Raw genomic sequence first — 24,716 nt, 5'->3', positions numbered from 1 at the left:
GCAAAAAGCAGTTTTTGAGAACTTTGATTTTTGTAGTCAAACATACCATACCTGCTCTCAAGAGAGCCCCAATGGCAATGATCCTGCTTCCCTGCCTCTGTTAGCCAGCATGAAACTTGGCAGAACAAGGATGATCCACACAGGTAGGGTAGGTCTGAAAGAGGAATAGAAAAGGGTTATGAATGTTCACGTGCAAGATACCAATCAACTCTTGTAAAAAAGGAATTATAACATGCAGCTGAACAGCTGAAACGACCTTTCAAATAGAATTTATTAATAACTGTGATATTTTTATTGATCAAATATATTACATTTTCTCAGGGATATTTTATTAATTGGCAATTGGTTTTGATATAAAGATGCAGTGGGGATGTACAGAAGTAATGCATAACTTAAAATAGATTTATTTTTCTTAAGCTGAGTTTTTGCCTACTGTATAGGACAGTGAAATAAAGCTATTTAAAAATGGATGAATATTTATGAAAATTGTTAGTATAATGCAGCATCAGAAAAGACTGCATTTGTTTAAGAATGGATATGCTGCTGCTAAAACAGCTGGGGTTACTGCACTTTAATTACATTAATAATAAGAATATAGAGAAATGGAAAAAACTGTTCGAAGCTTTGCACAGTTCCAGGCTGGTTCAGTATTTGTAAAGTGAGTGGTCAGGGCAGGATTTCTCTTCACAACACCATGATCAAGTTTCTGTTCTGCATTTGTTTAGTTAAATGCCTCATAAAATTTAAGGCAGTTTGGCAATATACTTGCTGGAATGGATGAAAGGGTGTATAAAAGAAAGCCACTAAGCCATTACAGAAAATAATCTTTCCTACTATATTGACCATGCTGCATTCTGTACTTAAATAACCACACTAGAAAAAGAAATAATAGCCTAATAAAACATGCCAGGATGCATACTAAATGTGCTAGGAGATTGGATATTAAGGACTAAAAATTCTAGCTGATTAGACAATTGTTTTTTGAATGTGCTTTTGTGTATATCAGCAGCTGTGCCCAGACTTCTGCAAGAATGTTCTTGGCTAGAAGTTGGAGGCCTTACATTAGTATAAAGTTGGATCAAACTCTACTTAGTTGAAATAAAAGGCAGAGAGTATATAAATATTCACAAATATTGATACCAGCCTGGTAAATTTAAGCTTTCTTTTTTATTTTTTTTTTCTGCTGGGAGGGCCAGTAAGAAATCAGTGACCCACCATAATTGTGATTGATGGGAGGGGGAAATTGCCCAAGTCCTGATACCACTCATTTCCCACTGCTTCTGTTAAGGGAGAAAAGCAGTTCCCACCCCCAGCGGAATAGTGAATGCCCTGGGGAATGTGACATATGTCAAGGAAAAAGAGCTTTTATTTTTCTTTTTTTACTTTTTATCTTTTCCAATGGTCTTCAATCAGCTATTACTGACTGCCTGTTTCACTCTGCCCATGTGTTAGCAATACAAGCTGCTATTTCCTAATTTGTATTTAATGCTTGAAACAGCATAGCATCAAAGGAGGCTATGCATGCAAGAATAAAACAAAAAAACAGTTATTCTTTTTCCTATCTGTTATCTTTGGTACTTCTGCGACTAACCACATTCTCAGAACTGGTATTCAGTAACAACACCTTGCTACATATAGAACTAGTTTCCTTGTTAGCAGGTGGCTAATAAGGTACCAAACAAAACTTCCTTGCTGTTGCAGTACTTACCTAGCAGAGTATATGAACTGGAAAGGACAAAATGCCTTGACACAATGGCATAATACTGTGCCCCAACTGCACTGCAGCTATCTTAGCAGAGATTAACATGTACAGAATAAGGTGTAAAACCACACCTGAGCTTTGCTTACTTTGCTTTATGAATCTGAAACAAACCAGATTAGAATAAGGCCTCTTAGCTTTTTTTTTTTTTTTACTTCATTAAAGCTGTTTCACGTTCCAAGTAAAGAGAAAACCTTACTTTCTTCTCCTAGTTCTATTTGAAGTGAGAATTTTAGACTCTGTGCTGCCATCATCACTGTGCAAAACTATGAGCACCAACCAAGGCAGTGACAGATAAAGCACGGCTGAGAAACTAACAGGATTTTGTCTGTCTTTTTAACCAGATAAAGTCTTCTTTGTTGCAAGATACCTCAAGGAAAAAACAACTTTATAGGAGGTCCCCTATAACTTTATAACCCCTTTCATAGGAGGGTCAGTACTCCACACTGGCAAGTGGTACCTTCTGGAGTCAGAGTTTATTCAGAAGAAGAATAGCAGTAGCACATCACTGGAAGAGGATAATGCAGTGCTGCTGCAGTGCTAGTGAGTTTGGAGTTAGAGTTTACTGCAGTGCTAGTAAACATTGCTGACTCAATGTTGGAGTACATATACTCCAATATGTACGCGCCTATTTTAAGTAAACTAGGTATCACATTTGGGGGATTTGCCAGCTAATTATCAAGAGACAAAACTTAGTAATTTTTGTAACTAAGAAGAAAGGACTTCTATTTTAATTTAAGTTTTTTTACTAAAAGAGTTTTATCAAGTGTCCATCACTGCAGATAGACAAATGAGGAAGAGACTATTGAAAAGGGTAGGATACGTTTCAGTTATACTTAGCAATTCCAGAGGGTGAGCACAATCAATGGTTTTTAAAATAAAAGTAGGATCACCAAATATTACAAAGTTCCACGATCTTCTTTGCTTTGAGCTAGTCCTATGGAGGTTTTTCAGCTAAACTACTTTAAGCTGTTTTTCTGTTACTTTCCTGCAGTGCCACATTGTAAAGCATAATCATTCTTATTTTGCTAACCAGCAGAACTGAACAACAGAATTAAAAAAGACAAGCAGAATTGTTGATGTGTCAGCAGTGGTGTCTATGTCCGCAAATGTACAGAATTGGAAACCAAACTGTTTTAACTATTAACATAAAAAGGCTTTAACTGGGGGGATTGTGATCTGCAAACAGACAAAAGAAAGAGTGGTGGTAGAAGGAAGAAACACGAAACACAACGAAGATATCTGTGCCATTAAATTTAGAATCATTGGTATCTGCTGTTCATTTGCAACTTGGGGGGCAATATAAAGAGATTTAACAGAAGTAGATAGTAACTTTTATAGAGTCCTGGATGCACAGCTAGGATCTTTACAGCTGTATGGAAACGGCTGAAGGAAAAGAAAACAATAGATAAAAGATGGCAGACTGATGAAATTGGTGTAATATTTTATAGACTCAAGTTCTCAAGATATTGCAGTGAAATAGCAATATAAATCTTCTTTCGTGTTTATTCTCGAGTTGACCAGCATTCCAAAAATGAAAAGTGTATTTATCAGCTTCTGTCTGTTATGGTATGTACAAACAGACTGCTAGTTGTGTGCAAGTATTTTGTGTTCACCTTATAAACACAGTTATTGGTTAATAGGGCTTAGATCTCCCTTCTCAAACGTTTGTGACCTATTTGTTTCTATATTAAAGGTTATTATGAAGTAGAAGATATTTTCTTGTACTCCACGTGGAAACTTTTTTTTGCAGAAGATGTATTTTTTTTTTAACTTGCAATGTAGCCTTGAATGGGAGCATGACCACCTGTGTCTGTGTAAATGCAACTGCTGAGAGGAGTGTTCTCAAGCAGTTCTCACTCCCCAGCAACCTGGCCTTGAGCACAGGCAGCTTAAATTCCTGTCTGGGGGAGACACTTGGCAAATGTGCATAGAGAAAGGAGCAGCTATTCCTGGGACCACGTGCCTCATTTAAATGCATTTATTCTTTGCAAAACAGCTCTTGCTGTAAAACACTACAGAATAGCCCTAAAGCATTGGACATTCATGTGTGGTGGTCCTGCCTTTTCTTCCTTTGCTTCAGGAAAGCTGCACTGCAGAGATCATTGAGCAAATCATTAGGACTGGGGATAGGGATGCAGCTGGGGTCTGGCAGCTGGATCTAATACTCTTGAGCCTGTCTATGACTCTTTTCCTCTTCCATAAGTGGGATAAAATTTGCCATCCTGTCAAATTTTGTCTGAGAATTTCTACTCACTCTTACTGCTTGTCAGCGCAGGGCATGTTCTGAAATATACTGATTTAACCACCAGGAGTGGTTCAGTGAGCCGAACACCATTCCTTCATGCCTAGAGTATGTTAATTTTGTTTTCACTGGAGATTGGCAGTTGCAGAGAGGCTGAGGTTTTTGTGATTGTTCCTTTACTCCTGTGTTTTGCTTTTTTCAAGTGGCCTTTTGCTGCTTTGTGTCCCTGAAGAATATAAAACTACCTTAGTTTTTTGCCATCCCATTCTTTTATTCCTTACCTCCTTCAGAGATGCTCTGTTTAAATAGTACCTTGGGGAAAAATAGACAGTATCTTGAATTATTAAGGAATTTTTTTGAGGAAAATCTTGAGAAATATGTTTTCTTAAACTTAATTATCCATAGATAATATCTTCCAATACAGTCTATTGTATAGTGGAATTTGGAATGGGGAGAAATTACTGTATTTATTCAAATTGTTTAACTATTTTAACTTTTCTTCTCCAGCTACAATAAAAAGATTTATAGTTCTTAACTTAATACCACTGAGAAACTTCTTTGGGGATCAGTAATTCACTCACTCTGCTAAAAGAGAAACTGAGTTCAACAAATAAGGCAGCAAGTGTTGACTAACCTTTATTGCAGTTGCATTCCCTTTCCCCCAAACAATTAAAAGTGAAAGAAAACAATCTTCTGGCAGTGAGGGAGCCAGACAGCCAGTGCATTCTGTTGGTTTGTGCCTCAGAGCAGATACCTCATGTATCTCTTTTGGTGTGTTAGATTGTGTAATTCACTAGGAAGGAAAAATGTACTAGACTTGAATTCACCAAGGGAATTTACCAGTTGGCTGAACACCATACAATATAACATTAATTTATCCTTTCAGCTGGGATCCAAATCAGAAAACCTAAGGAATCTCTTTCAGAGGTACTAGTTCTGTGAGCATATCCTGTGTACTTATGTAAAGAATTGTGAATCAGAATTAATCCCAAACCATGTCAAACATGCAGAGTTGGACTGAACTGTGTTGTTTTGCTACTGCCCGTGAGCTCAGGGGCTGAATCCCACACAGAAGGAATGCTGCTGCTGCTGGACTGCTGCGCCTCTTCCCAGGTGTCTGGTGTGACAGCAAGTGTTGATTGCTGCTGGCAAGAGCTTTGTGCTGATTATGTCAGGTAAAACCTGCCCAGGATTCATTGCCTTACTTGCTTGGTCTTTCACCATTCGAGTCTGGCTTTTGTCCTGAGCCTGCACAGCATTGCCAGTCTTGGTTGCAGCATTGCTATGACCATGAGATCAGTACTGAAAAGTGAAATGAGCGCTGCTTGCAAGGTAATTTGGGACAAAAGCTCTGATTTTTTGTTTGTTTGGGGTTTTTCTGTCGATTTGTATTTTGTCTCATTTAAGATTATTCTTGAAAGCTCACACAGTATCAGATAAACACCAAGGCAAGCGCAGAAGTGACAGTGTGCTAGGGCCAGGGCAGCAAACTGTCAGACCTGCTCAAGCAGCCTCAGAGCAGCCTAATTATTCTCAGTGTGCTCAGTGAAAGACAGCATGTGTCACTGTCCTATTAGCAAAGAATAAGTTGGAAAATACACATCACCCAAAGCAAACACCAGTTGCAGTGAGGGAATGGGCTGAGGTCTGGGCACACTTCTGGGTGTACCTCAACTGAAATTCCAGCTTCTGAAAGTGAAGGGGTGCTCAAGTTTATTTGCTTCTGAGGGATAAACAAGACATAATGTTTTTAAATAATTCCTTTTTTTAGGAGAGGTTGTTAATGTAATGCTAAGGCTATGGTTGGCATGTCGTTATAGAATGTTGCTCATCATTAATTGAATACCTAAAAACTAGTTGCTAAATTTTTTCTGTATAACTGTTTTGCCTAATTAGAATGAGTTCAGAAAAGAGCAACGTTTTTGGAAGCTACAGAAATTGCTTCTGAGGAGATTAAAGGAATTAAAATTCATAGCCTGGTGCCCAGATGATTATTGGGGGGGGATGATTCCTGAAGTATTAATGACAGTAAAAATATTCTTCATCTTAAAAATGACAGAGAATGGATGAGAAATCCAGCCAGTTCCAAATCATGGTTGTTTGTCAAAAGGAAGACACAAAGGCATCTTGTTTATGGGATTTGGGTTTCATCGTGTGCATGTCAAGAAGCATGTGAAATGAATTTCTCTTTGGAAATATCTTCCTATCTAAGCTATAAGCATGGATTGCATAGAAGGTGTGGTAAACTCTGGAAAGCTACTGAAGAAAAATTTGATCCCTGCAGCTGCATAAAACAATCAAAAGTGGTATTGAAGTTTTGTTGAAGGTTTCTGTAGGTTTCAAGATTGTGTGTTTCTGTATTTTGTTCTTCCCTCATTTCAGCATCTACAGGAGCCTCATGATGCTGTGCTTAGGTGGGCATTATAATGCTTCCTCAGGGAATATCTGCCTTTAGCTTACTGAAGTGAATAGTCATTGTATGCTCCTTGTTCCTTTCAGGGTTTGGTTTTGTCCTAAAGCTGCTTTCCAGTTTGCCAAAACAGCAAAATTGCTGTGGCAGAAAAATTCCATTGCATTCTATGGATCCTCAAATATCATTGTAGGTTCTTGCATTGGGATAGGGCTGTGAGCCACTGTGTTATGTGCTGAAAAACATCAAATTATGCCATTTCTTTCAACCCCTTCCCCAAAAGTATTTTTTTTACTCTCTCTTTTGTGGAATAATGGGAGTCCAGTTCACAAAAGCTTTAAATTTCCTGAGCTGTTAGTACTTTGCCTTACTTACACTTTTAATGGCAGAATTAAAAGGCTTAAGAAGCTTCTGAGATTGTCAGAGTGAAAGCTCTGAATGAAAAGAAAAAGGTCAGACATTTTAAAAAGAGGGAATAAAAAAAGAAAATAAAAGCTCCTTTGCCTTTCAATGTGGAGATTATATGCATGTATATCCCTGTATTGTCATACATTTATTTTTCTTTCTCCTACTACCATTTATCAGGAGTAAACCTGTTTATCAGAAGTCACCTATATGTAGGTGAATTTCAGGCCATGTACTAAAGAAAATAAAAAGTCTTCAGTGTCCATGTTACAACCCACCACAGAAGGCAAGGATAACCCATGTTCTTGTTAATACATCTCTTGGGATTTATTAGAGTAAAACAAAACTAAATATATATATATATCTATATATATATATCTATATATATATCTATATATATGTGTGTGTATTTCTAAATAAATGTATGTAGGGTTTCTTTTAGAATAATTTGGCTGCAATGGAAAGGAGTTATGTAGCCTTTTTGGCTATAATAATAATAGTAATATAAAATCTTAAAAATAAAATTTAAGAAAATGTAGACGTGAAAAGAAAGAAAGGATAAGAATAGACAGATATTACCACACCTGGATCTGTGACTGAGATTTGATTATTACAATTTTGATGTCTGCTGGTTGAAGTGATAGTCCAAGTCTTGATCCATTGAGGATGGGGGGAGCCTGCAAAACACATATTTCAGTGGGCTAATGTACACTCAGGGTCAGGTGGGAATGTTTTGCACTGTGTGATTGTCCTGGTTGGGGGCAAATTTGGGAGAAAACCTCCAGAAGGGGCCCCTCCAGAAAGCAAACCCACACTGCCCCTCCCTGCAACCGGTTCAGGAAGGATTCCTCAGAGGGAAGTGGAAAGAACCTATTTATTGAACAGCACAGCACCCCCAGCACACAAAATGAACAATACCAGATGACAGCACTGTTTCACTGCTCTGAAAAAGATGACAAATTCAGAAAGTCTCTCCTGGGGGTGCTCACTCTGTTATCAGTCCCTCCAGCGCTGGGGCAGCTGCTGCAGACACAGGTGCAAACTCTCGGTGTTCCCAGGTCTCAATCCAGAGCAGGCTTGAGTGGTTCCCAGAGAGGGAAGGAAAAACAGTCCAGGGAAAATTCAGACTGCCGAGCTAAACTAACTAACAAGCAGGAGCAAAGCAGGAGCAAGAGCAAAGCGAAAGCAAAGGCCACACTATGTACTGCCTCATCTCTGTGTCCCACCAACTGCTGGGGAAGTGAGCAGGCTGATAACAAAACATAACAAAACTTCGCTCTTCAGAGCTAGTCTTGAAGGTACAGAATATAATACCCAGCACAAACAGAACACACAATTGGGGATACAAGCATCACCCTAGGACAGTGATGTAACCCAGTGGATCAGGGGGCACTTTGGGTGTCACTGATGGTTTATGGTGCCTTATAAGACAGGACAGCTCCCACAGTCAGCTATGCCCCATCAGAAGGGATGAATACCCTCAGGTCTAAGTGTTAATGTCCTTGTGAAAGGGAGGACACCATCATGATAAAAAGCCTTGCAGGTTCTTCTCATTGACCTCTTTCCATGTCTGGCTCAAAACCCAGCTGTTGCTAACAAAAGTTAGTTTATCATGGCCATCCTCCTGTGCTGGGTGTGCACCCCCTCTGCACATGGGTGGTTACTTTGCATATGGTCACCAAAGCTCTCTGCACTTTTTGCAAAAGGTCAATAGTTTTGAGTCATTAACCATTGAACCAAATGATCAAATCTGCAGCCAAATTATAAAAAAAATTAACAAAGATTTATTAGATTCAATAACAAAATATAATTTCGAAAAACCCACCACAGCCAAGGCAGCATCAACTCCGGAATTTGGCGCTGGGTGAACCTGGATCCGACTGACAGAGTGCCAGCGTCTCCCCGGTGGTTCACCCCGACTGTCTCACACAGCCAGCTTATATCCCGTGTATTCTGCCTGGGGCAGAAGTGACAGAATGTCCTTTGTGTCCCTTCACATGTAGCACTGGGACCATGACAGAATGTCCTTTGTGTCCCTTCACATGTAGCACTGGGACCATGACAGAATGTCCTTTGTGTCCCTTCACATGTAGCACTGGGACCATGACAGAATGTCCTTTGTGTCCCTTCACATGTATCACTGGGACCATGACAGGATGTCCTTTTGTGTCCCTTCACATGTATCACTGGGACCATACAGATACAAAGCCAGTCCAGGAGTCCGGATGGCTGTCTGAGCTTCTCCAGAACAGCCTTCTTTCACATGTATCACTGGGACCGTAGGGATACAAAGCCAGTCCAGGTGCCGGATGGCTGTCTGAATTTCCTCTGGGCAGCCTTCTTTCACATGTAACCGAGTGGTGCCAGTACTCGATGGTAAATTCGATCTGCTCCAGGTGCAGGTCCTCCTGAAAGGCTCAGGCATTCCTGGGAAGTCAACACTCATGGCCCGGGAAGGTTTCATTCTTAAGCTAATGGACTCGATATTATCTTAACGTTTTCCGGGAACTAATTGAACAGAAATAGGACTCTGCTCCCAGCCAGGGTGGTCAACGACATGAGTTGGATTTTTACAATATATTATACACATATATATATATAAATAGCATGAATTAACTCTATATATATAACAACCATTAACCTTCCAGTCTCTCACGAGGTGATATGGACTAATTCTGAATATTGCATAATTTGGAATGGTAACTGCATGCTGCAGAGTGGTAGTCAAACCTGTGCATATTCCATCTGTAGTACAAGTCTAATTATATAGAGCTAAGGGACTAAATCAGGATTACAGACATTTCTTTAATGTGCTGCAACCATGTAATAGCTCCTCTTTACAGGACAAATACACTCATTTTTTTAACAAGTACATCAAATGTGGAAATATGTCAGCCTCTTCACCTTAATTTATAATACTTTCTGGTTGCTATGGTGAAATACAGTGCTTCACCTTTGGAAAAGCCAAGGAGAGAAATAGAACATTTTTTGTGCATGGGTTATTTTATATCAGAGAAAGGTGCAATACAAAAAAACAGCTGCACAATAGTAATGTTCTTATGATTGTGGTTAGTATTTTTTTCCCTTTTTAGTATTTTTTTTCTTTTGGTTTAGTAGCTAACCATTCATTGAACCGTAGAGAGCCAGAAACATCTGTTTTGAAACAGAGGTGTTGCCAATTTTAAATTGATAGTTGGGTCGGAGACTTGGTGATGAATATTCCTGTTTGTTACTAGAATATCAGATTTTATTACTAGCATACATGGTTCATTTATTTTCTCATTCATCACCACAGAAAACACCTTCCCTTTCCTTGGGAACTCATCTGAGGTCATCTAGCTGCACAACCCATAAATACATGGCTTCCTAGATGTATGGGCTTCCTAGATGTATGTATGTATCCACATGAGTGGATAAAGTCATAATTTTGCTAACGTAAAATGACTGAATATGGAGCTGTGAATGCTGCTACTCTGTTCCATCATTTCTATCAGCTTAATCTGTTGGCCTCCCAGTAGTTTTTAATTTCCATGAATAAAGTGATTGATAATGGCATCCTCTTGCTTCAATGTATAATTATAAAAATACTAGTGAAAGAAGAAACTCAGCAAGTCAGATGTTACCATATTTGTTCCAAATGTGAAAAGAGTGAAGAAGACAAGGGTTGTACAGTCAAAAGAACTGTGTTTTCTTGTAAGCAGAAAAAGCATGTCTTAGAGGAAGGTGGGTTTCTGTAGCTAACAAAGTAGTTGGGTGTGATTGGCCCTTAGTAGTTCCATTATACTGCACTTCTCCTGTGTAGATATACATTTGTGCTTAGAAATTTGGTAGTGGCCATTCCTGCTGCAGCAATTATGGTTTAATATAAAAAGACACCTCCAGGTTTGTAGGCTGAAGACACAGTTGAACAATTTAGAGGTAATTTCATTTGTCAAACAAGCCAGTGGGCTTTGCAATAAAACAAACCAGAATTTGATTACTGACTATTACTAAATGTAATTTAACCTTGTTTAGGAAACATATAGCTGCTCTGTAATCCTTTGCTAAAGCTTAATAAATTAAAATGCTACTGTTGCTCCCATGGACATTGCATTTAATTTACAAACCACTTGTACACTAAGTATTTTATAATATTTGTATAACATGCTGTATCAGTTAGATTTTTTGACAAATAAATCCACCTGTGCTGTGTTATGAAGGGACTTGGCAATGGTTTTCTTATGGGATTTCTTTCAGCTCCTGTTTTCAGATCAGTAATGGCAGCAGTCCTTTGATATAGATCAAAGCAAGAACTAAAGCTTAGAAGCAAGTGAGAGTCATAAGGTGAAAATGAAGAGAGGAAAAAAGAAATGAAATCCCATGCCATAGCCTAGAACCATTATACAGCTGTAACTACAATATTATATTAGTGTAATTTACTAAGTATGAGACCAAATCTTTAGAAGCTTGGATATGATATTTTCTTCCTTGATTACAAATCAGTGAAATTTATCTTGCCTATACAGATGTTGAATTTTTCTTTTCTCAGCCTGTATTCACTTACATTCATTAAAGATCTAGGGCACTTATTGTAAATATTAAAGATGATATATGAAGCCTGAAAAATTTAATCTTTCATAATTAGACTCTACCTTGCTCTTCTAGCTAGCAAATGTTTTCCTGCAATTCTGCCTGGATAAGTAATCTGCTAGTGCAGTATTGGGCTCTTGAGCAGCTGCAGTGCTGATGAGATGAACAGTGTGATTCCATACATTAGATTCATTTTTCTAAACATTTTATGAAAGTAACACGATTAGCTGTAGCAGCCTACAAAAGAGGTGTTACACTCAAATTTATTTTACCCTGAGACTAATTTTTGAAAAGATATGTGTAAATTAATTTCTTCTCCTGGTTCTTGAAATGCTTTCTAGTAGACATAGTTTTCTTCTGCAGATCAAAGACAGAAACTTTTCTGTAGAAAAGTGCAGTTTATTGCCTGTGAGTGAATTTCTCACTGGTTAAATAATCGGAGGGTTAAGTTCATTATCCACCAGATAACCTTCCTAATAAGCTTGGATTTGGCATGAACAAGAAGCTGAAGATATGCCGTTTATCTGACCTGTTTGTAGGTGCCCTTTCTGTGTTTATTTGACCATTTCATTCTCTTCTGGCTGTCTAACATGTCCCTCTGGAAGAAGAGAGTACAGAAAGAAGGGCAACTAATTAATACTTCCAAATTTTGTTTCTATTTCTAACTCATCTGCAGTTTCCCTTTTCAGATACATTGGGGGAAAATATCAAATAGAGTCTAATGAACTATTACTCCCAGCCAATTAAGACACACACACACACACACACATTAATTGTAACACTGTGCAGATTTTAACACCTAGGAAAGCAGTAAAATTCAAGTCAATTAATGAATAGTAATACATCCTTGACTTGAAAATGGTTCAATTGTACATTAGACAACTGCAAATCCAGAATGTCTGCGCAGAAATGAAAATAATTCTCAGTATAAAAAGTCAGAAAAGACTGATACTGTTTACAAGCAGGTGTAAAAAAGAAAATACAGTGAAAAGTCAGTAAACACTTCAATGTATTAGGGATCAGGTAGGTTCTTTGTAAGAGTCAAAAGAAATTTTAAAAGATGAGTTTATAATTTCCAGTAAAAATTTCTTGTAAACATTAAAATAAAAGTTATTAAAGAGAATTAAGGAAGATAATTAAGGAAATTAAAAGAAAATACGTGTCATTTTACTGTGCTATTTACAATGACAGATATAATCCAAAACCAGGCTGGGATTGGTATAAAAGAAGTGTGATAATACCAGATAATTTTGAAAGAACTAGGTAACCATATTAAGTTGTAGGAAAATTTTATATCCTTATATGCTAGTATTTGAATTCTTATTTAGGTATTATTTAAGTATTTCTAAAATTAAAAATTGTTTTATTCCTTGGTTGTTCAATTCTTAGCATCCTGTGCTTTTTCTTAAGCATGTGCTACTTCTTTTGATGTGTTAAATTAGATGGAATTGTTTGTTTTTAAATGGCAGCTTTTCTCTGTACTTAGTCAACTACGAAATTAATGAAATTTAATTTCCTATAACTTAGCTTTATAAATAATGTTTCTCAGTGTTTTTATCTTCTTAAGGAAAATTGATGGCATTCTGCGAACATACGGCAATCAGTTACAAAATGTTCTTAATGCATAATACACTGTCTTATTTAAGGTGTCCTTTTTATATTATTTGCATTCCACACATAAATGATTCTATTTAAAATTATTAGAGTGCCAGTAATTAGTTGGGATTGCTTGTGGAAAAAATATTGGGACTCCAGAATTGCATCATTCTTGTAGATACCACTAGCATAATCTACTCTGTCCAGTTCAAAACTGACTTGGGATCTGTGCTTCCAAGTAATGTGTGTCTCCTACAGCACTTCAGCACAGGTTCCTCTTGCATGTTTACTTAGGAGAGAAAAATTTGTATTTGTTTTTATGCAGAGCTCCTGAGTTCCAGCCAAAGCTCTCTGCTCAACCAGGCCAATTGTCTTCCCCTCTGGCTCATCTTTTAGCACATAGGGAGCAGCCTGCTCCTGTGACTGTAATATTGCTTCCTTAGGGCACTTCCAGCCTCCCTTTGCCCTTTAGGACTGCCTCCAACAGGATTTTCTCAACCTTATCAAGCCAGTGTCTGTCCAGAAGTCCAAGATGGCCTTTCTGCTGAGGTCCTTTTAGAGTTTCCTGAGAATTTCACAATTTCACAATTTTTAAAATTGTTTTATGAGAATTTCTCTTTCACAAGTGCCATCCCTGAGATGGCCTGCAAGAACCCCATTACTCAGCAGGTCCAGTGGGACATCTGCCCTCATCAGCTTCCTCACCAGCTGTCCGGAAGTTATCTGCCACATACCAGGAGCCTTCCAGACTGTCTGCTCGCTGCTGTGTTGTATTTCCAGGAGACACTTGGCAAGTTAAGGTCCTCCATGAGAACAAGGGCTAGCCATCATGATACTTCTCCCAGCTGCTTACAGAGCATTTTGTGTGCCTCTTCATCCTGATAAGGTGGTCTCTAGCAGACTCCCACCATGGTATCTGCCCTCTTGGCCTCTCCCCTGATTCTCACCCCTAAACACTCCACCCCACTGTCACCATCATTAAACTCTAGATAATCAAGGCTCTCCCTAACATCCAGGGCTAGCCCACTGCATCTCCTTCCTTATCTGCTTCAAATCTTAATGGAGAAGAATTTAAGGACAGTGGAAGATGCAATGTTTAGATGGGATAGCTTCATAAAAAATTCAAGTGCTTTTATTTTTCCCTCTGTGCAACCTAGTGAAGAATCACAAGGAAGTTTCTGCAAGCTAAAATGTATTGCTCAATCACCACCAGAATGCCTTGCAAAGTCAAAAATGAAAGCTGGATTTAGGGGAAGAGAACAAGTCAGAGCAGTGCTTAGATGTTATGTTATCCTGTGGTTTCTTTTTTCCCCCCAATTTTATGTAAAAAATGGTGTTTTCTTTTGTATCCAGGAGAGATACATTATGGAAAAATTATTCTTCTTTCAACTCTTAAAATTTGTTTGTACAGTCAATACAGGTACTACATAAGAATGTGTCAGACAAATATTTGTTTTCAAGTTATTGGAAAAAATAAGTTTTTAGGAGAAATTGCAATGGAGTTTGCATTTAGAAGGATAAGCGTGCAAAGAGTTTCTGTACATATAACAGAATGTTATTATCTCCTTATACAAAATTGATTAAATTTTCAAATTTTTTGGGGCATTGAATTTTTTTAATTGAACTTCTTCCAGAAGAATTCACATCTCTAAGTAATATTGATGTTTTAATCTGTTGCATAGCGTATTGCAGGAAAGATTTCATGTATCACTTCCTTCTCCTTTCCACATTGTTTCTTATCCTTGCTGCTTTACTTACTAGGGTTAAGGCTTGGAGACTCACAAATTCAGCGTATAGTTCCCCTAACTTAGAGAACTATCATGAGAAATAACAGGAAAAGTCAATTTCTTGTTTTAAGGAGGGATTCTCTGAAGTCAGTAATCAGTTACATTAATTCAAATGGGTGTTCTCAGCTTTTTTTTTTTTTTTTAAATTTAAACATTCTTCTGTAACTCATTCACTGTGCAGGTAGAATTGGCTTCTAAAACTCATCAAATTCAGAGGTCCAGGCCTTTCTTCTTGTGTAAAAGAAGAAAAGAAAACCTTGGTTGTGTCTGGGACCACTTCTTGCTGGGTGGCTTTCACCTGTAAGTGGGTTGGCACCTTGACTGGTGGAGTAGAAGGGCCTCTGCTCCCAAAGTGGGCAGCTCAAGAACACAAGGTAGCCTGAACCTACTCCATGGAAGGAGAATGTGGACTGACAGATTTCTCCATTTTAAGAATTTCCCTGATAATTCCATATATTAGCAATAAATAAGGCCTCTCACTGCTGTAGGGTGAGTGTAGCATTGTATTAAGATTATTGTTTCTGCAATATTGTAAACATTTGTTCATGCTTTGTCATTGATAAAAAAGAGCACAAATTTGAGAAGAAGAAAAGCCTAAGTAGGAATAACCTCAAGGAAAAAATAAAAGCCAGAGATGAGAATGAGGTCAAGATTAACATGTCAGAGCCTTAAAAAGAGAAGATTATATGGAGTACCTAGAAGTTGTAATGAGGAAACAAAATGTTACTTTTCTTTTAAGAGGAGAAGAACTTAACAGCAAAATTTATTGAATCATTATTATGGGATATGAGGTAAAAAGTAATGATGTATTTGGAAGGTGCAAATGTGGGATAGTGTATTTTGTTTATTTTTACTGTGCTTTTCTCTTAAGACCTTGTGTTAGCTTTACAGGTTAATGGGAAAGTGAACTGACACTCAGACTGAGAGCATATAGAAATAATACAGAACTCACAACATTCTAGCATTAAATACCCAGCAATGTAAAATCCAAACATATTCTTGCTTATATATTCACTAGATATAGCATAGAATTAACTGAAGCACACACATGCGTTTTTGAATGAATAAAAACATATAGCTTCTAGAGTTCTGTTTATATTGTCCTGCAATGTGTACAGCCTTCAAAGAAAACCAAAAAAAGCTGATAACAAACTGTAGATTACATTTTTCTTTCTCTACGTGGTAGCCCATAAACAATAGATTGTTAATGTTACAACTTGCTATGCTAATTTAAAATTATTATGACTTTTTGAACAAAAATAGAAATACCTGAACTTCTTGATAGTTAGAAAAAAAATTTTCTCGTCAAAAGAGGTTAGCAACCTGTGTAGTTGATGCTGGACATAATTTATGTAATTTTCTTTAGTGCTAGAACATATATTTAAACTAATTAAAATGTCTTAAATATTTTTTTCTGAGGCTTTCCTTCACCTTATTGTTGTGCTTTGTATAGCAATGGACAGGATTTATTTAAATTTTTAGGATGTGCACAAGTATAAGCATTTAGGCATAACCTTGGTTATGCATGTGTTGTATAAATATTCTTGAGAGCACATTCTTCACGCTATCCTCTTGGTAATCACATTAATAAACACAGGACAATTAGTTTTATACACACTATCTAATAAATCAGCTGGGATTCTTTTCCCCTGATGTGTAGCCTGGGTAAGATCTTCCCAGGAAAATGCTGAATACTCTTTAATGTATATCAGTGTTTGGGGTTCAGCACTTCTAGGTTCATGTCCTGAGGCAGAAAAGCGCTGTTTTGTTTCTTAATCAATAAAGAATACATTCTTCCTGGCTGTGGATCAGGAGTTTGGGCAGTGCATGTCTCCTTGACAGCACTGGATTTTGCTAGCTGGCAGCAGTGATCATGCTGATGTGTATTTCTTTAATTTCCATTCTCACTTTCAGTGAAGATTTAATTAGACTCTGGTGATGCCTAAGAAGAGGAAGGGGCAGAATTTCTGCGATCATTGTTCTTTCTAATGCAGAGGGCGGTAGTTTTCTGACATGCAGCATTTAGCACGTGAAAACAGATGTCTGTCTTTAGCAAACTGTCGTTTCTCAAACTTCACAAAAATGGTGCTGAGAGGAGCTGGGGGAAGGCAGCGGAGCCGGGCAGGATTGCAGCATCTGGGTCTGGGAGCGCTGGAGCGCTGAGCGCTGGCAGCAGCGTGCTCCCTCCTGCAAGTTTCCAGAGAGCTTTTCCTCTTGGCACCGACAGAGCCTGGTCTGCTCGGCACTGATGCTCCTCCAGCAGCTCTCAGTAAGGCTGCTCCGCGGATACAATGCCATACCCACAGGTTCCTGGTCCACCTCAGCCTTCTAGGAGGACTCGCTACTGATGAAATCAAACGCTCAGAGAAGCATGAGATGCGGGGCTTTATCTGATATTTTATCTCAGCTAGAGTGGCTGCTGAACTGCCCCTGCCTGGTATAGTGGTGCTTTACACCGCTGCAAATTTCTTCAAAGCAAACTCTTGGTAAAATCCTCTAATTTCCCTCTGCTTGCAAACCGGTGTGAAGACTGGAATGATTTGCCTGTTGGAAGAATGTTGACTCTCGAGTGGGAGTCGGAGGGACTACAAACAGTGGGTATTGTTGTGATTATATTTGCATCTCTGAAGCTGCTTCATTTGCTGGGACTGATTGATTTTTCAGAAGGTAAAGTGGTCACTCACAGTTTGTGCTGTTTGTAGGTTTGGTGTCTGATCTGCTAAAATAGAGAGCATCAGCTATAAAAGCTGTGAAATGAAAAAAGTGAAAGCAACAGACTAAAAACCCTGGTTTGCTTCTGTTGCTTTTGCTTTATTATTGAAAGCAGAAGTAGATGCTAGCATAAGATTTTTATTTTGCAATGAATTTACAACTGTGACAGGATGTTCATTAAAAAAAAGACTAAACTAGTGAACAAAACACCTGTCAGCTTTCTTTGAAAGCTGTTCAGTGCTACTGAACTTGATAGATTTTAGTTCAGTTCATGTTTAAAAAACGCTTTGCTCTTCTGATTTATGATGCAATTAGAGTTTTCTTCTGTATAAGTATCTGTGTTTTAAAAGTCTGTTTCACAGATAAATGCAATACACTGTTATTACAGGATGAGCTTTAGAATCAAGCCTGCTGTACATCTTTAAAAAAAAGCATAGATGCCAACATTAAATGTGTGTATTTAAAATATATATCATTAATATATGTTTTAAAATTCCCGTTGCTTGCTCAGAATCTTGTCTGCTCTCTATTTTATGGGTCATATCATTTCATCTACTCCCAGGGGGCTTCACATTAATTTATTAGGACCTCTATAAAAAAATGAGGGTTTTTTCACGTTTTATAGAAATAAGCTATTTCAGGTCAGTTATAATTGAGATTTTTTGCTGTCAGCTTTTCAAGTTTTTCACAAAATGTCTACTCAGTCACTGAAACCCTTGCTCAAAAAATACTTGCTTTTGTCATTATGTTTGCTCATGTCAGTCCAAACCAATCCTTTTTGCTGGGTAACTGCTTTCAGTCAGAATCACACAGCCAAGGGGAGCACTCCAGTTCTCTGAAACATTAACTTTTCATCATAGAATAGGATCTTTGATGGATGCAGATTCCCATAATCACCTCATAAAATTGTTCAGAGTGCTGATAAATTTTGAAATCTTTAGCACTTACATAGTTACTGAACTACTGAAATAAATCATCTTTCAAACTGTATGTGGTGAGAAGATATATTTGCTTTGTTGCTATATAATGTATTGGTTATGGAATTACTTTTTCAGTTCTAAACAATGGGTAATTTACTCCTCATAGCAGTGCTTACTTTTGGATTTTTTAATACTCTGGGTGTCTAACATCTGCAACATGTAAAAAATCATCATGGTTGTGGATTAGCTTCAGCTTTATTACATATGGTAACAAACAGAGAAAAAAGATTGAGATGCAATATTTCTTTTTTTTTAGCATATGTAGAATTAGAACCTTTTCCTGATTTCTCACTGGTATTGCCATTAAGTTTGTGGGAAAAAGTTTCATGTGATTTCAGCTCTATTGAATCACTTAAAAAAAATCCACCTAGTGCAAATTACACTGATTTTAATAATAATAATAATAATTTCAAGATGATCTATCAGTTGAAGCACACCTTGTCATTCTAATGCACCCATTAGTGTCATGGCATTTCCTCACATGATAATAATTTCACTCAAAAGTACCCAGCAACATAAACCAATCCCTAAATGTAAAAAGATTAAACTTTGTAAGGTGAAGTTGATTTATTTATAATTGCAGTGTGAGTAACTCTGGTGACTTGAGGGATTTCCAGTTCCCCTGAGGCTGATATGTGCTAATCAACTTTTCCATTTTTGGGTACCACCACTACATTAAAAAACAATTCTGCCCTAAATGATTAAGGAATATTTTTTTATAGTGTATTCAGAACCAGTGATGTTCACCTACTGAATGTAAGGAATGGTTTTCTGTTCATATCCAAGGAGGAGCACATTTAAACTGCCAGCATTGGTCTGGAAACCAAAATAAGCAGTGAGTCCTCCCCATCTACCACATGCAGGCAGGTCATGGGTCATATGCTGAAACAAATCTGTTCCCATAATTAGGCTTTCTGATTCATTAGCATGCTTGTCTTAACATCCCTGATACATTGACTTATGCTGCAAATATCACTGGAAGAAATGACAGCATGCCTGATGTTTTGCTATTACAGGGCAGAGAAGACAGATAAAGGACAAATCCTTAGTTCCTAACTTGCTGCAAGTCCACTGATTTTAGTGCAGTTATGGTGAAGAGCCTGACTTGCCCTCATCTCCATGAGAAAACAGGAGAACCCCAGTCAATCTGCTTGGTTTTACTGAATAAACTGAGTCACAGGATTAACCAGGTTGGAAAAGACCTTTGACATCATTGAGCCTAACCTATATCATTACAGTGTTCAACAATTGGCAGGACAGTGAGAAACCTGATTTTATCCTGTGTCCCAAACTAGGGACTATGTTATTCTGATTCATCCATTCTCTACTTTCCAATAAGTAGAAAACAGACCAGAATGAAGATAAAGCTGGCTTCACTGGAGGCAGCCAGCTATTTCAGTTAAAAGGACAGAATTGAATCAATACAACTTTTGCTGGGAGAGATTGAAACTCCCCTTTCCCTCTCCTTCCATTACTTTGAGAGTGGTTTGACACTGACCATTATCTTCCCTCCAACTTCCTTGCCTGGAGCTTTTTCTGCTGGGGAGCTTCACTCCAAAGCTTTTGTTTTGTTACTCAACCTGGAAGGAGAGGAGAGGAGGGAGATCAGTCTGAAGCAATGGATCTGAACAGGGCCAGGCTTAGAGGGAATTCTTTCACCAGAAACCTGGAGGTGAGAGGAGGCAAAATGAAGGATTCACTTTGCATTTCTGTGTCCAGAACAGCTGCCAAGTGGTAGCTATGCAGAGAGATTATCCAAACATATATGAGCAACTTTTTGAAAATCAGGGAACTGCATAACTCAAAGTCTTTGAAAGGACAAACTCTTTTCCTTTTCCTACATCACGCACTGATTGTATCTTGTAATAGCGTCTCTTACAGAAATGTTTTTCTTTTACATCTGAATAGAATCAGCCATTGTTGCAATCTTTTTAGACTCATTTATTCCTTTCTTATTCCTTACACTAATCTCTAAGTTTCCAGAGCTTGTTGTTATCTTTCAAACGCTTATTGAGATATAAATGTCATGTTTGGCATGTGAATATTGTATGAACTGCATGTCTTTTGGTTAGTAGGGCTCACTGGTGTCTATATGTCCTTAAACTCAATAGGCTATCAAGGGTAGGTAAGAATATTTGATCCTTAGTTTCTCCTACTGTGATGCAAAGAAAAGACCAGCTCACTTACTGTTATCAATGAACATATTTGGCTGCAAAGTCAGCTTTGTAAGTAATTTGTTGCTTTAGCTACAAAGTGGAAATTGGTTCAGGGGGTAAATAGAGGTAGTTTTTAATAGAGGTAGTTTTCTGCCTTAGGATATATCTGCTCTATGCAGGTACAGAGAGATCTTTTTTTTCTATCTAATCTAATTTAATCTGGATGGACAGAAGTCACCTCCAGTCCAAAAGTCATGTTAGTGAATTTATCCGTTCTGTCACACAAACTGCTAAAATGTGGCCTCTTTCATAGTTCAGATACTTAAAAGCACAGAGATGATGTTTGGTCTGTCTGCAACCATCTGTGTTAACATGTTGTTAGTTACCCTTAAAGCTTAGCAAAACCAGTAAGGTTTAAAATATTTTCTCAAGTGCAGTATGACACTCACCCTTATGGTATGGGGAAAGACATGCTGCTGAGAAATTCTTTATTGCATCATATTTTCTAAGGAAAAGAACACTAAAAATCAAGGGAGTTTTCTCCTTCTCTGCATGTGGCTGACATGAATGATCCTAATTTGAATGTCTTCTCCATCCACTTAAAGCTGTGTTACCAGTTCAGCTTCCAGCAGTTTCCTATGCTGCTCCCTCTCCTGGATAACTCCTCTCAGGAGTGCAATGTAGCATAATTCCACAATAAACAGAAAGGTAAAAATACACCATGCAGCAGTTCCTGTCCCATTGCCTTTCCTCAGCAGCTGCTTATAACACCTGCTCTCAGAAAGATGTTCAGTTATCATGTGGTGAAATGACCACCTCCTACTTGTCTTTTTTTTCATCTCCAGACAGTGCAGAATTGACAGAAGTACTTTATTCTGAGTAACCCAACCCTCCTTGTACACCTTGACAGACATTCTGAGTGCGAGGTCTCTAAAGGAGAGTCAGTCTGTAGAAGTATTGATAGATTGCACAGCAGAGAAGAGTTATTTCAGAAGACCAGATGTGAAACTGCATTCAGTTGCTGCTTTAAATCCATCCTAGATCCAAATAGATGTAAAAACTGAGGTGTGAATTTCAGTATGCTCATTTATATAGGTACATTCCTCTATGCTTATGTTGGATGAAAGACAGGCTGTGAAAGTTACTGAAACTTGTGACCATCTTAATACCCAGCCTCAGGGCAGTAGATGATGTTCTATTTACTCTCCACATATCCTCAAAAAGTAGACTTCTCCAGGCTTGGGAGAATGGTTATGTTATGTTTGGGAAGCAATATCTCGATTAACCTTAACATTATTATATTGAAAGTGAATTTTTGACTTTGTTTTGCCTTCTTTTTAGTTCAGCAGTTTTTCTACCTGGACCTAATGACACGATGCACAAATCACATAAAAGTGTAAAGTGCTTGGTAAATAACAGCAAAAATCATCTTTCCTGTCAAAATAAGAGAAATTAAGCTTTTATCAAAATAGGAATAAAATGGGACAATTTATGTAAAAGTTTTGAGGAAGGGCTTGTTGATTTATGAAGATCTTTTAATCAACTGCTTTCCATGGATGTCTTCTGGGAATTTTAACATCCAGACCAACTAAATCACTGTGGAATAGGTCACTTTAGACCCACATCTGTCTGAATTAAAAAATCTAGATGTTGTGTGAAAAATGGTGAGAAATATTTAAGAGCTGTTAGAAATATTGCCAGGAATATTTCTGTAAGGATAACATATGTCCTGTCTCTTCATGTGGGAGTTCACAGACCCTCTCTGGTTCAGGATCATGCAGGATATTTGCTTTCTAATTGGGTAGGGCTCCTTTTGGCCACACTGTTCTAGGAGAGCCTTTCCCTTCATTAGGTCCTCTGCTTTGTAGTTTTGATTTTCTTTTTTTCAAGAAAGTATTCATACTAATAATGATTTTACATTGACTATTTCCCCTTGTATTCATCTTTGCAAAAGTAGAGTTGCTTTTGAGCATCACTTGAAGCTTGTGTAATTCTGAGTATTCATCTGAAGGAAGTTATTTATACAGATATGTCTTGGCTATTTCTGGCCAAAATCCATGTATTTTGAAAGGAATGGAGGTATTTTCTCCCAGAATATAAATACAGTCACCCAAAATAAAGGTTGGTGACATATATTTGATACCTGCAGCAAAGTCTGCATCTAACCACCTTGCATCTCTGAGTACAGATACCAGGAGCTTCCTACAAAATGCCTGGATTAAGCATTTTCCCTGTGCACTCTGCCACTGCTCCATGCCCAGGCTGCTTTTAAAATGTAGCTCTGCATAAAATAGTTCATTTTAAGATGACAAAAATTTGATATGACAAAATATGCTTCTGAAAAATGACTACACTTGTTCAGCTGAGTATAGGTGTGGAGAGAAAATGTGCTTTAGTGCTGAGAATGTACTCTCTAATGTACTTTAGTGCTGAGAATCTAGAAGGCCTTGCTGTTGGAATAAGATATTTGCAGACATGAATAATCATTGCCTAAAATTCTATAGAACAAGATTCAATATACACCATGATGGAATGACTGAATGAAAAAAAAATCCATAATATTGTACTGTTTAGAAATAATGCAGTCGTCTTTGGTCTTTTGAATCTTAAATTATTTTTCCCGTTTTTGATGCATTTTTTGATCAAAATTCTTTGGCCTTTTATATTAATGAGATATGTGAGATATTCAGTGATTTTGTTGGGATTTATGTATCTGATTATGAGCTATTTGAAATATTGAAATTTACAAAGCAACTGAATCTGTTCTAGGTCATGCAAAAATAATAGCATAATTTGGACACTACAATTTACTTGTCTAGTATGCATTTTAACTCATAATAAAAATACAGAATTACCTTGGGGGAAAACTGCAAAAGCAGCCATAAAGCTTATTTTGCAGTCTCATCTGTATGTCTGCTCATGTTACTAGAGCAGTGTGAAGAAGCACAAATGAGACCATTCTGTTTATAGAAGTGAAATATGCCCTTCCAAAGTCTAGTTGGTGAACTTATAGAAATAGGCCAATAATAGTTTTGATTGCATGTGTATGCATTTGTGTATATTTCATTAAGAAAGAGGAATAATCAAAACTAAAAAACTAAAAAATCTAAAAGTTTTTTGGTACACAAAAACTTTGTGTACCAAATTTTAACACTAAGTAACTTAACAGAGACGATATCTCAAGAAAACAATTATGACATGGAAGGTCTGACATAGGTACAAATAGGTCAATTTAAGGTTTCTTTTTTAAAAAAGCCATTACTGATCAATGTCTGTAAGTTATACTAGTGCTAAATAATATATATTTTCATGTTAAAATGGTAGGCTACAGTTCAGATTGATTATTTTATAATTGCCTTTAAGTAGATGTATGGATTTCATGTGACTGATTTTTGAATACTTAAATAGATGAAGAGACCTTGACTATTTCTGATAAATACCTGCCCTTAATTTGAGAACATTTTCAGTCTTCCACTAATCACTCAAGAAAAAATAAGTTACATCATAATGGAAAAAATCCTTGTTTAGACAACACAGCTTTCATAATTAGAAGGAAGGAAGGTTATTGATCATTGAAATGAGTCAAACCAAAACAAAGTGCAACATTTTAGTGACTGTTTTGTGATGCTCCCAAAGGAAGCTTGTTCCTTGCAGCTAAAACTGCTGGACTTGAAGTGGCAGAGTGGAATTGGAGAAATTTGAGAAAATATAGTTGAGAAGGAAGGGCAAGAAGAGTCTAGTTTCCTTAGTGGTCAACCACCAAATGAATAAGTAGCAAGGTAAGGGGGGGGGCTCATTTTTTTTTTTTTTTAACAAAATAGAAAAGTTAGGAAAATAATTAGGCTCATGGATTCCAGAGAATTAGATTTCTGTATATCGTATGTCAGTCATGTTACATTGAGCATGTGCTCCTGAGCAAGGAGAGGAAATATGGCATTCCCTCCTCAAAACCAAATTCTGTGTTTCTGGGTGATCTAATGGGAGCTCCTTACTAAGCTGTGATTCTTCAGACAGTCATAGTGACAGAGAGGCCAGTTTCAGCCTACATCAATTCTGAAAAATGCAACCATAATGTTTAACCTGTGTTCTAGCAGTTT

The 24,716-nt window shown here is 37.5% G+C and overlaps 1 protein-coding gene across 8 annotated transcripts in view; it reads left to right on the top strand.

Annotated features, from left to right (window-relative positions):
• KCNIP4 (potassium voltage-gated channel interacting protein 4) overlaps positions 1-24,716 on the top strand; it is a gene marked incomplete at both ends in the record, with an annotated part of 382,966 nt that overhangs the window by 276,125 nt on the left and 82,125 nt on the right. For 2 of the 8 annotated variants that reach the window (XM_084204693.1, XM_084204689.1), the window contains one exon: positions 17,327-17,438. The exons of the other annotated variants lie outside the window; for them this stretch is intronic. In XM_084204693.1, coding sequence (XP_084060819.1) covers positions 17,327-17,438 — 112 coding nt within the window. Of the gene's footprint in view, positions 1-17,326; positions 17,439-24,716 lie in introns of those variants that run through there. 8 annotated transcript variants of the gene reach the window in all.

This window comes from Fringilla coelebs, assembly GCF_963513975.1.
Source record: "Fringilla coelebs genome assembly, chromosome: 4".
Taxonomy (NCBI): domain Eukaryota; kingdom Metazoa; phylum Chordata; class Aves; order Passeriformes; family Fringillidae; genus Fringilla; species Fringilla coelebs.
The sequence above is the reverse complement of the archived record's forward strand: the minus strand, read 5'-3'. Positions and strand labels throughout refer to the sequence as shown.